This window comes from Patella vulgata, chromosome 9 (genome assembly GCF_932274485.2).
Source record: "Patella vulgata chromosome 9, xgPatVulg1.2, whole genome shotgun sequence".
Lineage (NCBI taxonomy): Eukaryota > Metazoa > Mollusca > Gastropoda > Patellidae > Patella > Patella vulgata.
Genome location: NC_065887.2, coordinates 44,895,056 through 44,914,385, shown reverse-complemented (window position 1 = coordinate 44,914,385; position 19,330 = coordinate 44,895,056). Strand labels below are relative to the sequence as shown.

The 19,330-nt window shown below is 37.2% G+C and overlaps 1 protein-coding gene across 1 annotated transcript; it reads right to left on the bottom strand.

Moving 5' to 3' along the window:
* Positions 1-7,548: 7,548 nt before the first annotated feature.
* Positions 7,549-13,573, bottom strand: LOC126832541 (tenascin-R-like). Its single transcript, XM_050563381.2, has 3 exons — positions 13,247-13,573; positions 11,486-11,729; positions 7,549-10,448 (listed from the first exon to the last, which is right to left on the bottom strand). The coding sequence occupies exons 1-3, from the start codon at positions 13,535-13,537 to the stop codon at positions 9,745-9,747; spliced, it is 1,239 nt and encodes a 412-aa protein (XP_050419338.2). The 5' UTR covers positions 13,538-13,573; the 3' UTR covers positions 7,549-9,744.
* Positions 13,574-19,330: the final 5,757 nt, after the last annotated feature.

The following is a 19,330-nucleotide window of genomic DNA, read 5'->3' as shown; positions in this document are numbered from 1 at the left end:
AAACCACGCGGGAGAAAAGAGACAGAGAGAGAATTGCTATAAATAGACGAACGACAATAGGGTACCGAGATGGTGAAATTTAATGGTGGTCTGCCTCCTGCTATATCTATCTCTGAAATTTTCGGCCAGAATCTGTTTCTTAGTGGATTTCTTAAGTATACGACTAATGTCCAACGAATGAAGACGAATGCTGGGTTGATACTAGTGTCCATGGTAACGAATGACAGCGCATACATTGCGCCTATCCAACGACGGCTTAGTGTATGTAACGAATGCTCAACAAATATCCATCGTAGGCTAAACGTGCTAGAGTCGGTCACATTGCGTGTATCCGCTGACCCATGCATATGCTTTCCAAATCCCTGTTGTCACACTTCACCAAGATACCCCAGAAAGTCAACATCCCCAGACCCGTTCCGCTAGAGTTCCAGTTCCAGCGTGCCTTCCCAAAATCCTGATGGTATAAAGGGAAAGTTGTCGCCGGCCAAGAAGCATCCAACCAGGCCAAATCTGTATCACAAAACAAGACTGTATCACCCCATAGTGGCTCCTCACCTCACCGTGGATCATCACCTCCACGCACCACTGTTCTGTTAGGCCCGGCAGGCCGGCGACGGACTCCAGGTTCACCCACCAACCCATTCATTACCCCCATGGCAGCGATACCTCTGACAACGTGTCAGGCCACAGTTCCCTAAACCAGAATATCAGAGAGGGAAATCAGACGTCCCCGGTCATCTCCAATATCTCCCAGAAGCCTTTGTGTCGTGGTAGGGGGAACCAATATTTGGAGAACATCATTCACCAATCTTACTACTGCAATATCACCCTCAGTGGAAGCGGGCGTTAAGCCCAACGAACGAATCTTACGCCATTCAACGAGGTACACCATGGTCATATATGTGTAATCGTTGATTATAGCTTGACACAACTCACGGGCGACGACAAATGTTGTGTTGCGGGAGACCCTCCATCTATATGTCATGTCCGAATGGTTGTTGCTGGAGGCAATTTGACGGAAGGTCAAGGTGAACTTAAGACCAAGCTTCAAAGACTCCCGAAACTAGGTGCACAGCATAGCGATTGTATGGCGAACTCTTTCAAGGATCTCACCATATGGGGGAATGTGGGGTCCTCGCGACGGAGCTCGAGCTGTCGTCAAATCTTGATTCATGCTCTTGTCCGCATCGATATGCAACATCTCTTTATATTCTTCTTCCTCAGATGTACTGAGCGATGGCAAGTTGTTTCGGTCATTTTCAGATGACTCCAGACTCTTTGGGCATCCTCCATCCTGATAACCTGTTGAGCAGGAATGATGAATGTTTGACTGGCAAACGGTAGCTATATATATATACTGTAGCTGTACATTCACGTGACTATATCGCTAGTCTAGCCTCGTGCACCTTAGATGGAAATATGGTGAAAGTTGGGTTGGGCGTATATGAATGAACACAGGAAGAAGAAGCGCGTGAAACTTTCGTACAGCGAATGCTCTACATTGGTCACTACGTTGTCATGGATTAAAATCTTTGAACATATTAAAAAAAATTCTCAAGGCCCCATCCTATCTCTGCTACCCGCTACGAATTGTTATTGAATACAATGTATGCCAAATATATCCCGAACGGATGACAACTTACATGAACGTAAACCCAAAATTCTGAGCACGTTTTCTCTATTCGCGACATTGTGACGCAGACTAACGAAGATGGATAACTGAATTTTGTTGGGCGAGTTTCCTAAGCACTTTCTGGTTTCTTTCATTTTCTGGTTCTTTTGAAAGGAGCGAAGCGCGAGAAATGCGTATCTTGCAGCTCTTGGCTACCCTTCTCGTCACCGTCGTTGAGCTGCTCTCTCTCTTTGCTTTCATTTGGCGGTTAGTTGAAGGGAACGGAGCGCGAGACGAGCGAGTCGCGTAATGTACATTACGTTTGAGTGAAGGCTAGGAAGTGCGTTTCCTTCAGCTCCCGACATAGCCGCTGGTTTGAGGGGAAGGATGATGACCGAGACCGTGTCCCCACTTCACGCATTGAAGGCGGTGGAGTGAAGCCGGGTGGGGAAATACTGTTTATAGCTTCCTTATAGAAAAAGTCGATCGATCGAGATACTAAGACGATAGATCAAGATACTAAGTCGATCGATCGAGATACTAAGTCGAACGATCGACTTACTAAGACGATCGATCGAGTTACTAAGACGATCGATCAAGATAATTTTGGAAAAATAAAATGACTGGATGTCGTTTGCCAGTGATACAAGAATAGATGTATTAAGATTGATGGATGTTTTATCTTGTTTTATAGATGAAAGAAATCAATTATATTATACAGAACGCCAGGGAAAATTCATTGATCATTATTGATGAGTTGGGCAGAGGTCAGTTTTACCTGTTTACACCTAATAACTTGAGCCAGTCTCAACATTATAATAACTCGAGCCAGTCCCACCATTCTGTCTATAATAACTTGAGCCAGTCTCAACATTCCACCTATAATAACTTGAGCCAGTCTCAACATTCCACCTATAATAACTTGAGCCAGTCTCGACATTCCACCTATAATAACTTGAGCCAGTCTCGACATTCCACCTCTAATGATTTGAGCCAGTCTCAACATTCCACCTATAATAACTTGAGCCAGTCTCAACATTCCACCTATAATAACTTGAGCCAGTCTCGACATTCCACCTATAATAACTTGAGCCAGTCTCGACATTCCACCTCTAATAATTTGAGCCAGTCTCAACATTCTACCCACAGACACATATATAACCTGCCTCAGTCGTTGTTGGCTTTAAAACATAACGCTGTCGTCAACAGTTGTCAGACAACCATCTTGCAATCAAACTTGATTTAAGGATGAATCTTTTATAAACAAAATTCTTGGCTTTTTTGTCAAACTTGATTGTACTAGTCGATTAATTATACATGTAAGGAAATTTTTTCATGTCTCCAAAACATTTTAAATAGGGTTTGTTAAACTATAGGAAAGGACATGTTTGGGGGCTTGAGATATTTTTGTTTTGAATGTTGGTCTTTGGGATGATAATTCCTAAGAATGATATTGTTTGTGTAAGGCGAATCGATATTTTACTGACTTTTCTTATTATAGTATTATAGCTGTATTTATTGTTTTAAGTTGAATACTAGTAGTATAGCTGTATTTATATATTTGAAGGTACAAGTGCTGATGAAGGGGTTGGTATTTGTCATGCTATATGTGAATATCTTCTTAATTGTAAAGTAAGTTCTATAAAAACTGACAATTTGTCTGAAGAGAGTGTAAATTTAGTTTTTTCTACCTCCACATTTAATACGAATGCATAGTGTTGTCCGGCGATACGTAACTCAACAGGTAGGGAGAGTTGTAATGCGTGCGTGTGTTTGTGTGAAGGGAGAGAGAGAGAGAGAAATGGGGTTTAACATCCACTCGACACAAACTAGGTCATTTCGGGACTAACATGGTTTTTAATTTTATTTCAATAATTCGCTTGCGCGTAGGGGTCTTTAGCAGTGGGAGGAAACCGGATGACCCGGAGAAAACCCATGAGGTTGGACAGGCGACCCTACTCCTTGTCACGTACAACGGGGGATTCGAAACCACGCCAGTTGACTCAATGACAGACTTTATGATACAGCGCGCTCACGCTAACCATTCAGCCATCCAACCCCCCTTTGTGTGAAGGGAGGTGTGTGTGTGTGTGTGTGGGAAGGGGGGGGGGGGGTGCTTCATTGGGTTATACAAAAATACATTTTTTTTTTATTATGAATTTCAAAGTTATCCCCCCATTTACGAACTGTCAAATTTATTAATTTTGGATTATAAACTTCGAATGTATTTTGCGGATTTATCTTTGCTGAAATATTTTGATAAAATTCTTGGTGAAATTATTTTACGTTCACATTTCAATGTATTACGTCGTCAAGATTTATGAAGCATCGTGGTCATGGGGAACGAACACCATCGATATTCAGCGATCTACGACTTTTCGTTCCCGAGTTACCCCCCCCCCCCCTAGATTTTTATTAATGCTAACCCGTGTAAAGTGACTTTCCGTTCCTGGTGTATTACACGACACCTTTCACGTTTACAGCATATTTTAAAATAAGAATTCCATTCAATTTCCAATATATGATTCTTCCATTGAATATAAACTGTTTTACAGACTGGAGTTTACTTTTGGAAATTTAACATTTTAACATTCTTTCAGGCTTTTACGTTGTTTGTGACTCATTTTATGGAGCTGACCAATATGGCATCCCTTTATCCTAACGTGGAAAAGTATGTATAGACATTTAGAAGTAAAATATGGATTTACATAAAAACTTTTCTTTATTAAGATTCTAGTAATTAAACTTAAAAATATATATAAAACTATCTCCTAGTAGGGTTTTAATAAACTCGTGATTATATATATAATCCAGATATAGCCCAGGTTTGTGTGTGCTCTGATGGATATTAACCCAGATATAGGTAAGGTTTGTGTGTGCTCTCATCGATATTTAACAGATGTTTGTTTTGTACTAGCTGTTAGTTACACGGCCATTTAATATTTATGTGTATGTTTATTTTCAGCTATTTTTTCGAAGTTCAGCGTACTTTTAGTGTGGAAGGAAACTGTGAAAAGATGACATATACTCACACTTTAGCTAAAGGCAGAACACGAGAAAAACATTATGGTGATTATTCAATACTCGGTCGACGATAATTAAACTAATCGATCAATAAAACATTATGGTGATTATTCAATACTCGGTCGACAATAATTAAACTTATCGATCAATAAAACATTGATAGACCATTAAATAATGTCATTGATTGTCAGAATTATCAAATATTACATGATTGATATTGATAAAAAATGCAGGTCTTTCTTTAGGCCTGAAATGTTATATAAATTATTAATAAGACATTAATTAACTTATCCAGACCATAATAAACTCTAGATGGCATCGCTAGCCTGCGATATTTACTGGATTGGGATACATTTTTTGAAAAATAATTAAACGTAAAAATGGATAATCGTACCGACTTTAGTCATGATGAGCGACTAATATCATGGTTCAGAGTGGAGCAATTTGACTGAAATTTGCACCATAATATGCTATTTACGTTATCTATTTTTAACTGTTATAACCAGAACTGTCAATTCTTTATCTAATCTCCCATAATGTCCCTTTAAGCTCCTGGTCAGATATTCTCGTCAATCATGTCTGTCGGCATGATTTCCTTTCGCTTTTATACCCTTATCTTGAACACCGAAAATGACTTATCCATAATTATGTCGTCACCCATGTTCGTCCCTCGGTCCGTCCAATTAAAAACGAGATAGAGGCACAGATTTTAATGATTTTTTTTTAAATTGGGCAATAAACATTGGGTCAGTCTGTTTCCCGCCTTCCCGCTAATTTTGAGGACGCGATAGGGGCTACCGTTTTCAAATTATGGTCTTTGGTGGACACGAACCCTAACGATGTGTAGCCTTCCGCGACGTTTCGTTCAAGATTATAATCTAGAAACCAACAAGCTACAAATGAACGTTTTGAGAACTGGTTTTAAAACTTCCCGGGGTTTATATTTAGTCAAACGGAGTGGATATTGATTATTCGTATCGTGTATTTAGGTTTTTATACGCCCACATTTTCATCCGTCCGTCCGTCCGTCCAAACTTGTTTGTGGATTCTCTACAGGTCACAATCCTTATCCGATTTTGACGAAACTTGAAATATAGGCTTATCCCCAAAAGATCTCGGCTGCTTTCGATATTGGCATGTATCGGATCGAAACTTCATAGATTATGGCCCCTGATTGTACGAAAAATCACGTTTTTAGCTTGTGGCCCTTATAGAGGTGACAATTTTTATCCGATTTTGTTGAATCTTGAAATGCATGTTTATAACCCAAAGATCTTGCTTCCTTTCGATATTTGCACATATCGAATTGTAACTTAATGAATTATTGCCCTTGATTGTAGGAAAAATCTCTTTCTTTTTAGATTTTTCTCTATCCATCTCTCAAAAATGTGGGCGTATCCTGCCTGGCAGCCGCTGGTATATCATCTGTGAACCTTTGTTGGGAATATTATCGATTGATGATTATTAGGCCTGTATAAGGAAAATAATCCCATCGTAGTTAAGAATTATACTTTAGTTTGTATGTGACTTAGATACTCTGTCACCACGACCGGGTAAACATGCTATATTGAATTGTATATTTAAAATAGAATGTAGTCAATATAAATCCCTGTGAACAGACTTGGTTAACTTGGTTAATTGGTTAACTGGATAAAATAGCGTTTTATTACTCGCAGATTCCTTGGTGTTTAAAATATAATTTTAATAATTCTTATTACAGGTTTAAAGTTAGCCGAATTATCGACGATGCCGCGACGCGTAATAGAAGAGGCTAATAATTTAGCTAAACTGCTTGAAGAACAAGAAGAGGTGCCAAATTTAAATTACGGTCATCTGGGGCGTAGATAATCCGACGTCATTGACTCTTTCCTTGGCTTTTGGTGGCTATTTTCAGAGCCTGGAGACAGTTGTAACGAAAAGCCCTTAATTTGTTTTTAGATCTTTAGAATGTTAACAGATTTATTGACTAACCTACATAAACAGTTCAATATCTTAGAGTACACCATAAACAGTTCAATATCTAAATTGTTTGCCTTTCTAAAGATACAATTCCGGAACTCTCTTCGACGGACATGAGATATCGATAGATTATAATGTAAAATAAAAGTAGAAAGATAAACAGCTAAAGTTGCCATGAATGTAGAATCTAAAATATTTCAGGAATAAATCCGTTTGAAAACTCCCAAACACTCTAGCATTTCGGAAAACTGGCGCATCGCTGTCTTTGTTACGTAATTATTTTTACATGACATCATATTCAAATACCAAAAGTCAATTATCTAAAATGAAATCACTATTTATTAAAAAGCATGAAGAAAACCAGTATAATATGTTATATTGTATAATGAATATAAACGCCCGTATCTTACCGATTTTGTTTTATATTTCTATGTTTACAAGATTCTAACTTGTCTTCTCTTTACAGAAGAATAATTCAGAAGATAAAGCCTCACAATATCTAAGATCTGTATATAAACTCGGCTCTCGTTTAGTTCAGACTGCTAAAAATTCTCGCCTGGACCAGCAGAGCTTACGTGGTTTTCTCAAGACTTTACGACAACAGTATCTTAGAGAAATTGGTTCAACAGACACATCAACAACTGAAGAATAGTATAATACAACAACTGAAGAATAGTATAACAACTAAAAACTCTTCATAAATCATCTACAGATGAATAGAAATTAAAGTTTTGTTTAATTTACTGTGTTGTTGCGACAATCATATTGTTAAAATAGAACAATTAATATTTTTCAACTTGTCTCCTAATATGTTCACACTAGAGATATATTTTAATAAAGCCATGCCAAACCAAAGGTGTAAGACTTCTGTGAAGTGTCGGATTTAGGACAAATGAGGTCCCTACTATGTTAAGTTATCAGGCATGTCTACACAGACCGCCCTGACGGAGGTAGACCCGGCATGTCTACACAGACCGCCCTGACGGAGGTAGACCCGGCAATTCTACACAGACCGCCCTGACGGCATGTCTACACAGACCGCCCTGAAGGAGGTAGACCCGGCATGTCATGTCTACACAGACCGCCCTGACGGAGGTAGACCCGGCATGTCTACACAGACCGCCCTGACGGAGGTAGACCCGGCATGTCTACACGGACCGCCCTGACGGAAGTAGACCCGGCATGTCTACACAGACCGCCCTGACAGAGGTAGACCCGGCATGTCTACACAGACCGCCCTGACGGCATGTCTACACAGACCGCCCTGAAGGAGGTAGACCCGGTATGCCTACACAGAAAATTTAGGAGTGGTTAAAATATTACATACTGCCTGGCCAGTCTTTATTTTCTACAAGTTTTAAACAAATTTTTGATTTCAGTAAATCCGACACTGTTTCTGTGGGGACTGGCAAGGCAAGTTGTTCAGATGGTATGTAAACATGTTTACCCATGGACAGAAATGAATTAAAATGAGCCGGGTTTATGCAGACGGAAACGAATATTTGTCAACTGAAATTTAGTGAGAAGGGGGCGAAATAACCCAATGATAGTCTAATATTTACCGAAATAACCCAATGATAGTCTAAGATTTACCGCAAATGAATAACCCAATGATAGGTCTAAGATTTACCGAAATAACCCAATGATAGTCTAAGATTTACCGAAATTACTAGCTCGGTCATAAGTAAATCAGATTATCAGCGTAATGAAATTGAATCACAATGTGATCCTATTAATTCATTATAAAAATTGACATCAAACGGGGTGTTGTAATTTAGAGACGATTATGTCAACTGTCAAATTTCTTTAACAGGAACTTTGCGACTCTCCTCCTGCAAAAATTCCTGGGTCGGCCCCTGAATCGATGAGACAAAATGATTAAATTACAATTTTATAAAAATTCTTCAAAATGTCAATTTTAAAATGATATAAAACGCCAATATGCCTGAAGATACTAATAACACTGCAATTTATTACACTAGAAATTCAAAGTTTAACGATTGCATCAAATATTTGAGAACTCTGGAACTTAAAGATACATTATGTGAGATTAGATAAAGAGCTCGCGGTACTCACTATAATAGTTAAAAACTAGATAATGTAAAGGGAATTTGCTAAAAATTTCATTCAAATTGATCAACTATGAACCGAGAATTAAGCGATTGAAATTTCCGCCTAACCTCGATCATCATTACTAAAGTTAGTACATACGATTATCCATTTAATCATAAATCGTGAAGGAAAGTTATGCTGTAAATCAACTCATAATCCACTAAAGATCGCAGGCTAGCGATGCCATCGATAGTTGATTATGGTCTGGATAGGTTAATTAATGTCTAATTAATAATTTAGATAACATTACAGGCCTAAAGAAAGACCTGCAATAGACAGATTTAGCTATTGCATAATGTATGTTTAAACAAGGACATGACATTTGATATTTATATGTAGATCTATATTTAACATAACAAAGGATACTCTACTGTTTATACGACATTAATCTATACAAGCTTAAACAACTCTACTGTTTATACGACATTAATCTATACAAGCTTAAACAGCTCTTAACATAATCTCAAAGGATACTCTACTGTTTATACGACATTAATCTATACAAGCTTAAACAGCTCTTAATATAATCTCAACGAACGGGATATATTTATTGTTAAAATTATATTTCCAAAAGGCTTTGACAAGTGCGCATGGATTTGGAGGATTCTTGATAAGACCATTTGAATCCAGGGGAAGAAAGATCTAAGTCACATTTTTGTCTTTTCGCATAAAAGGCAAAACAGACTTTTGAACAAGAATGCTTGACGCGAAAAGAACAACGAGTGGGTTTAATTACAACTTCAAATGATGTTCAATACGAATCATAATTACCAGTACAACAACTGACTTCCACTTTTCAGCCAAATTAAGGTCAAATAAAGGGTCCGATGGACTTTGTTCAATGTGACTCCGATCGTTTTTACCTGAAATTGATTGTTCCACAGAAAGCTTATACAATTTGCTACTAGACGGCGCTATAAACTGGAGTTCATTGAAAAGGTGACTTAGATCGTTCTTCCCCGGAGCTCTTCATTTAGGTTACTATCTGCGCATGCGTTGTATCACCAACCGCCTTGATACCAGAGAATGTGTACGGTTTAAGCTGCTCTGAGAATCATCTCTATAAATGGTATATAGTTATTCATAAAATCATATTTCCAAAAGGCTTCATTAACTGCATTTGAATTTCTCGGTTTCTTGATAGGACCATTTGGGTTACAATCTGCGCATGCGTTGTACCACCATCCACCTTGATACTCTTGAGCACAGTTTCTACCAGCATCCAGATCATTATCTCTGTCAAATGTACTGAAAGCTGAACCGTTTAACCCAATCATAGAATCACCCAATGGTGTCGACAAGATGACTTTGGTCCAGTCAGGATCCGCACTTGCTTCTGACTGAGTCCATGGAAAAACCCCAGAATACGTCATACGATAATTGGTGGATTCATCTTCGACTTTAAAATTTTCATATTTCCGCCATCTTCCTTTATAGTCTATATCACTGATGACCTCTATAAATAAATGGTGTGGACGACTTGAGGTGATGTAGTGAATCTGGTCAAGACCAAGCCAATGATTATCTTTATGTGAACCAAAACCATCTTTATAGGTGTTCCAGTTTACATTTCTGTTCACAGATGGCGACCATTCCGAATTCTTCATGAGTGTGGAACCACCACCGCCGTCTTTCATATTACAATGAACTTCAAAAGCTGTTGGGGCTAAAGTAGGTTTAATAAAATAATTATCGTACGTATCCTCATTATAATGGCCTGATTTAAAGCCTTCTGTACAATCTGAAACACAGAAGACATATAAACTATAAATCAATACTCGTAAACACGACAAATGTGAAAGTAGACAAGAAAACATGAACCTAAGAGGCTAAAACCCTTTCTATGAAAATAAATGTGCTTATCCAGGAATAGGAACAACATGACTCCCTGATAGATATAGGCACAACTGCGTGACAGACAGAGATAGTAGTGTTTTTTTTGCGAGTGCCGTTATCAAAGGAGTTGCTTAGGTCAGTACTGTTTTCGTCATGGGTGATCAACCGTTCACTCCTAAGATTCTTGACCAGAGTGTTTTGCTGGGATCCGTTTTGAGTCATTTCCATCCCCATGCCGAAGACATACAACTGCTAGACCTATACATAATATAACATCAAATTTAAAAGGTCTACATTGGCTACCTATTAACCATAGAATCAATTTTAATATCATTATCTTGACTTTAAACTCTAACATTCAATTTTAATTGACCTAATTAATAAAATATATTCCAGCTAGGGCTAGTTGGTTTGTTCAGTACCCAGCTCAAAACATTGAGAAAGCGCGTTCGTCTCCTCAGCTTCAAAAGAGTAAAATAAATTACCATTGACCTTCGGTAATAGGGTCACTTCACGAAACCCACTGGATGTTCGGAAGAGTTTGTAATGCAAGATACGCCCACATCTCCAACAGGTGGGCGGAGAACAGTGAAAATCAATACGGTTCATCCGGTCATGTTCCCAATGCATCACATCAAATTTGGTAAAAAAATCTTACTTTAGCTTCCATCACATTTATGAGAAATTGGTGACGGACGGACGAACTAGAAAAACGGAGAATGGTGAAAATGTATGGGGTTCATGCTCTCGTGATCTCAATGCTTCACACTAAAGTTGGTCTATAAAATTGTTCAAACTCATCATTTTAGTAGGATATTGTTAGCGGACGTTGCTAGAAATTGATATGGTTCATCTTCAATCGTTTACACCAAACTGGAGAGGTATAACTATTTCCAATGGAAGCAAAAAAAAAAATCCCATGATGAAAATTAAATGTCTTACCCATCATGATACGTTGACATGTATCTCCTATATAACCATTATAACATTTACATGTTTGTGTTGCAGAATCCAGGGTTCCATTGTTGAGACAGGTCAGAGGTGTGGTCCCGATCATCTCCTCTGTAGTAATAATAGTGTCCATGGTTGTTGATGCTAGTTCAGTAGTTGGTCCTGTAGTTGATGCTAGTTCAGTAGTTGGTCTTGTAGTTGTTTGTGGTATAGTCGTAGTGGTTAATGAAATAGCCTATAAAATATATTTCAATTCACGTCAAAACGACAAATCAAACAGACAAACCGATATAGCACAACTTCATTAGCTGTTTCGATCGCTCAATTCCAAAAATTGTTATTGATTCTTACATTTGTTTTGTCTTCTAAAAAATGCATCTTTATCATGAGTTGTTGAATATGACACAGACTGGTCATATTCCTCCTTCCTCATTTGTTTTAAACTAGAGAATTTATTTACAGAAAACAACAACAAAAGAAAACCTCAAAAGGCACCCCCCCCCCGCCCCAAACCAAACAAATCAAATAACAAACACGTCTATGTATTGAAATTATCTGTAATTATTACAGTCACTTTACTCACTTTCATTCCAGAAGAACAGTGGAATTTAAACTTTCAGTGCAGAGAGAAGAGAATTCAAATTTAACGAAAATGGTTCCATCCAATATCAATAGAGGTGGTAGCACCACAACAGAAATCCAGCTTCAAATTCTCAGTACCACCAAAGTGACATAAGACAAATTCAGCATAGATTCAGAAATACAACCGTCGTAGTCGAGGTTGTGATAGTGCAGCTCAATGCATTCATAAATCATCGCGCCAAGAGTTTAACACTATAGTTAAGCTGCGTTCACACTACATGCGCATCCAATGTGAATTCCGGAGACCGGCCTCCGGAATTCGGATTGGTTTGTCTCGGATTAAACACGGTGCGTCACATTACAGGTTATTCGGATTGAATTCAAATTAAAACGCGCCACACAGAATTACACCCCAACTGATTTATGTTTGCAATATTAATTTTTATTTATTTGAAGTAGAAGTGAACACGTGCGCAAAGTTATTCGGTTCCGGTAAACCCGTTGATCTGAATCAAACGCGTAACACTCAAATTTTAATTGCGAATGACCCGATCTGGAATAGTTGTTCCAGATTGAATTCGGAAAAATATACGGATTCGTTATTTCAGATTCAGTTCGGATTTTAGCGAATTTGATTGTGACGCCTAAATCCGGAATAAGACTTTATTCTGAATTCGATTCCAATTAAACCCCCAGTGTGAACTAGAATTATGTTGGTGATTACGTCAACGACAAGTATATTTGTTTAATTTCAATTCAGATCAACGCCTGCTTTATCTAGTGCACATGGTATATGAATCTTATATTTACAGAAATAAATATACAATATAACTGTAAATCCGAGCAGAATCTTGGAGGGCTTTCCACATAACACTCCGACTATCAAATAACGTCATTATGGTGTAGGGAAAACCTTTTTTAAAACCTAAAAATATGTTATATGAGTTAGCCCAATCGACCACATATCAAAAAACAGAACCAAGTTAGATATACCCACATTAACAATGATGGAAATGGAAAACACCGCAAAAACCTACTTTTAACATCCCTGGTAATTACTATAACAACAAAAAGTGTGGATTACAAAAAAAATGACTTGCGTTTTTTAAACATTGATCCTAACGTTTGACAATAATTAAAGAAAATAAATTCCATTCTTCACGAACTTACCTTTAATTTTATCATGAACATTCCACCTGATCCTTGAGTCACTGTACAGTTCAGTTGATCATCAGAAAACATGTAACAAGTTTGAGAGCCATCAAAAGTTGTCGATAAACAACTAGAATCATGACTACATTGACGAACACAATCCAACATCCAGTCAACAATAAGTGATTTATAAGCTGTAGCTGTTGGTACTGTCAGATGTTGACATGATTTGGGAGATTCGTATCTATATTCAACCGAACCTGCTTCAGTTAAATAAACTAAAACTAAGTGAAGTAATAACTGAAGCATAGTACCTGTACAGTAAGTACAACACTGTACATATAAATAAAACTATTAACAGTTACACACGGTTTTATAATGTCTGATTTGTTCAATAAATAAAACAATCAAATCTGTGGTGTACAAACACGAAACGAAAGCCTTCAAAGAAAACTCGTCACTTTGTGTATAAAAAAAAAACTGTCTTAATTAGAAATAATATATAACGTCCTCGTTCAATGAAATATAGTTATAGATCGATTGAAACACTCCACGACACCTTTCATCTCAACGTAAACAGATGATTAAACAAAAAAGAAGACATTTCTATGCGATATCACAGTTTTGTCTGTAACTAATGGACATTCTGAAATTAACATCAGATTAGGATGATAACACGTGGGAATGATGTTGTCACGATCGCATAAACGCAACACATACCAGTTCCCTTAAACACAAAAACAAAATCAATTCGACTGGGAATTTAGAAATCACAATGTTATGGTGCATACATGGGGCATAAAACATGTCTAGGTCCAGTACAACTCCTGTATCGGCCAAGGTCGGAACAATGCGGCATGAGTACCAACGGAGCAGCATTACAACTCCTGTCTCGGTCAAGGTCGGCACAATAAGGCATGGGTACCAACGGAGCAGCATTACAACTCCTGTCTCGGTCAAGGTCAGCACAATAAGGCATGGGTACCAACGGAGCAGCATTACAACGAGAAATAGGAAGTGCGGTGATTTTGTGCCCCCCCCCCCCCAACCCCACTTTCAATTGAATAAAATCATCAAGTTACGATGTTGGTTTTCGACAATCCACGGCTTGGTTTATTGGTTGTGTTGTGTGTTGTAAGACTTTGATACCAGTAGTTAGTTAAATGATGTAATTGTGTATTATAGCTGTGTAGTAGTTTTGTATCTGTTTGATATAGTCTCACATAGTTTAACGTGTATTATAGCTGTGTAGGTCTAGTAGTTTTGTATCTGCAGTACTTGATTATAGTCTCACATAGTTTAACGTTTATTATAGCTGTGTAGGTCTAGTAGTTTTGTATATGTTTGATATAGTTTCGTATAGTTTAAACGTAACCGGAGTAGTTGTGTAGTACGTAATTAGAGTAGTTGTGTAGTACGTAATTAGAGTAGTTGTGTGGTACGTAATTAGAGTAGTTGTATATGTGTAGTACGTAAATAGAGTAGTTGTATAATACGTAATTAGAGTAGTTGTGTATTTGTGGCGTTGTTGTACAGGTTGTGTTGTGTATGTATGGTAGGTTACTGTCTTATTCATATCGAATAGCTAACTGACATAGCTAACTACATCAGAGCACAACTCACAACCACCTGCCTCTAAGAAGCATTTCCTAAAACAGTGTAAGCCGATCACGATCATATAAACAATGTAAAACAATGTAAAATAACGATAAATAAGGACTTTAAAAACTGTTTCCTAGCTCGGGCATCACGGTATAGGTAATGATAAAACATACATTATGTAAGATTTAGATAAAAAGCGGAACGTTCTTGTTGTGTAACACTATTTTAGTGATCATTTTCGTAAATATATGATTTATTTACATCGGGAACAGAATATAAAACAGGAACATAAATAAAACAGGAACTAAACTACATCAGGAAACAATAACATTAACATAGTGCATACCTATATTACAACTATTCCGCCCTTCTGCCACGGCAGCGACTGAACTTGGTTGACTGCGTACGCCGTTCCCTGCTCCTCTCTCCCTCCTGCCTCTCCTTCTCTATCCTCCTCTCTCGACTACAGAAAGCATCGGGTCTTATACACCTTCCAACAATAGGGGAAGTTGATACGAACATCTTGTCATTGTCATTATATAGAATTGTTTAGATTAGTGGCCAACAGGTTGTATACAGATAATATGGGATTAATTCAAGTCTTTAATTACCAAACAGCGCTTACGTGTTTAAAACAAAGTGTATAGGTGAAAAGTCAATATTATCAAAACCAGCTGAGGTCAATAAGTTCACTGCATCTAAATGGAGGTTATTGAAAATTTCATTCCAATTGCTTTATTCTGAGCGACTGTATCACCATTTGAAGTTTGGACGTAGATTGTTTATTATCGTAGCAACGTTACTCGTTAATCGAGCGTCAGTCCCACTCGTCCATTTTTAAATCATTAAATAGCAATAGTATATTAACCCGTTTACATCTGCGTCATCCGATGACCTAGAGAGTTTATAATAGGCTTGTCTTGTAAATAAATGCGCCAATGTGGCACTGTTAAAAATAAATAAAAAATTACAGTGAAAAATATGTAATTTCTTTAACATAATGCTGTAAAATTACCACTGCATGTTTTATACTATTAATTTTCTGTATTAGTGCGTAGCATGGGATTACTGTAAAAAACATTTGGTAAATTAACAATAAAAGTGTAGTTTTACAAGTTAGAACTGTATTTTTATTACATGTAACCTGTATTGATACAACTGTATGTTGTACTTTGACTCTTTTTATGGGTAATTCTACTATTCAAACATGTTTAAATACAGGATTTGTGTACAATTTACAAGAAATGTGTAATTATACATCTCTTTTGAACTTTAACATTGATAGACCTTTTAAGGCTTTATTACTTTACACTGCTGCTTCGAACTGTATATTAGACCATTATTCAGGCATGGTGAAATGGACAATAAACCCCCGATAACACTGACTTGTAAATGTACCCCTAAATGGTATATTTAGATTTACAAATATCGCGTAAATTTACAGTGAGTGTAAATTAACTTCGAGGTAAATGTACAACCAAAGTGTAAATTTACAATGAGTGTAAGATAACTTTGGATATATTTACAACCGCATTTTCTATTTACAAGAACAATGCAATTTTACACCGAAGTTATTTTACACTCACTGTAAATTTACATGCTGTTTGTAAATCAAAATTTACCACTTAGGGGTACAATTACAATTCAGTGTTAAAATACAGTCATTTTACTGGCAACTTTCTGCAAGTCAATTTACGTTAAAATCAAAAGTCAAAATACCTCTAAGGCCACAATTAAATGTAAAACGTCAAATGCAATGTGTCAAATGTCAACTATTTTATTGGAAAATGCTGTTTTGACCTGTCTACATTTGTCCTTCACGCTTTTTACATAGCATCTTACGCAGAGCGCCAAGTTTGATATGCAAATGTAGGATATCACCTGGCTTAACATATACGGAAACGAGGCCGAAATCAACCTGACACACTATAAGCCAGCACACTATAAGATATTTACATTGTCTGTGATATCAACTCGGCGGAGAGAGAAGAGAGAGAGAGAGAGAGAGAGAGAGAGGGAGGGTTTAACGCCCACTCGACACAAACTAGGTCATTTTGCGACTAACATATGATTCAATTTTAATTCAATAATTCGTTTGCGCGTAGGGGTCTTTAGCAGTGGGAGGAAACCGGGGGACCCGGAGAAAACCCACGAGGTTGGACAGGCGACCCTACCACTTGTCACGTATAACTAGGGAATCAAAACCACGCCAGTTGACTCAATGACAGACTTTATTATACAGCGAGCATACTCTAACCATTCGGCCATCCAACCCCTCCCCCCACCTCGGTGGAAGCGGACGTTAAATAAAGTTATTTCACACACACGAGATTTTTACCACAAGATATTGAGGCAATCAGCATGGCAAACTATAAGAAATTCGCTGGACGACCGTGCCTTCAGTAAAATCATGTGATTGGTATGGCTAATCCGAACTTTTGACAAATACCATGAATTGAAAGTATAGTCTATATTCAGCAATTAGGGTACTGACTGACAACGACATATTTCTTTCGACATAACAAGGAGGATTTTTTCTCTCTAAAGTAATCATGAATATGCCAGGAAATAACTGATAGATTCAAAGAGCCATAGAAACATACTTTCCAGTGACGTATAACACGATAACTAGAATTTCGTATTAAGACCCGTGTTTTGACATTTTAAACCCTCGCCACCGCCCCCACACCCTTTCTCTAAATTTTAGCACAGGCTAATTAACTTTAATCTATTTTTTAAAAAAATATAATCATTGTGCCCAACAAATAATGAACGTGCTTTTCATTGATATGAACATGATATCGTGAATATCGCATTATGACCCGTCCCGTATACATTGTATACCCCCCCCCCCCCTTCACACACACACACACTCTCCGTAATCATGGTAATATAGTTTAGTACCATCCAAATATGATCGTTTTTTCACGGTAAGTAAATTTCTTATAGTGTGCCAGGTTGATTTCCTCTTATCGTGTGCTGGCTTACAGTGTGCCAGGTTAATCTTGGCCTCGTTTCCGTATATGTTAATAAGTCACGTAATATTACATTTGCATATAATAGTTAGTGCTCTGCGTAAGATGTTATGTAGAAAGCGTGAAGGACAAATGAGATGCGACAGAACGCAAATGTAAAATGTAATGAGGGAAATGTAAAATGTAGACACGCCATAAAACAGTATTTTCCAATAAAACATTTGTCATTTGACACATTACATTCGACGTTTTACATTTAACTTTGATCTTAGAGGTATTTTGGCTTCATCATTACCGGTATTAGTACTTTTAGCAGAGCATTTAATATTGGCAGCGATACCCTTCCATACTTTAGTACGTGGCAAATAGTTATTTCAGTCTATTAAGACTCTGTGGTTGAATTAAAAGTCTACATTCTAACATACATAAATTACAATGAGAGCACTGTGGTTTATATTTTATAACAAGGAAAGAATCCAGAAGTGATGAAGTGACAGTTTATATTTTGTAACAGGGAAAGAATTTAGAAGTGACGAAGAGATCAATAATTAGAGTAAAGATAATTATATATACAAAGCTTTTCTTTCAAGTTTATCCGATTTTCTTTAAACAATGATAACTTTGCAATGAAAATACTACACACTCTTCGAACTACGCAAATTTTCCCAAGTAAACCGGTAGCCGCATCGCAGTTGTATAGGTGTAGGTACATATCACTTACCGTCATACAGCTGAGGCTAGATGTAGAATACCGGAATTTGCCGAGGTTTGCCGAGTGTTGCGAGTAATGTGGCAACTTTATCGGTACCAAATATTATTATTATTATTATTATTATTATTACCTTTAACATAACATGTTCAGGGGTAATGTCGGTGTCGCTAATAATGTTTAGGGGTATTTTACAAAGTGACAAAATAATCATAAATACGGCTTTGTATACGAGTGTGTGACGTATAATAGTTGACACTGAATCATAACAAAACTCATAATGAAGACGTTTTCCGGGGAGCAATAGGCCCCTAGCAGAAAATTGAAAGTTAAGGGGCACAATTCCCTCCAGGCCCCGAACCTTCGACATGTTTTGAGTTCTAATTCCTGCAATGTAGTGAATGTTCGGCATATGCTGGTTTAGATTTTTAATTACAGACTGACAACTAGAAAAATGGCCCGTTTAAATACAGAAAAGGAATTTTCACTACCTCACATTTAGCTATATCGATAATGGATAAAACACAATAAAGACATTACAGTTTTATAATAATTCTTCAAAATGTCAATTTTAAAATGATATGAAACGCCAATATGCCTGAAGATTCTAAAAACATTGCAATCTATTACACAAGAAATTCAAAGTTTAACATCAAATATACGAGAACTCGGGAACTTAAACAAGGACATGACATTTTATATCTATATGTAGATCTATATTTAACATAACAAAGGATACTCTACTGTTTATACAACATTAATCTATACAAGCTTAAACAGCTCTACTGTTTATACGACATTAATCTATACAAGCTT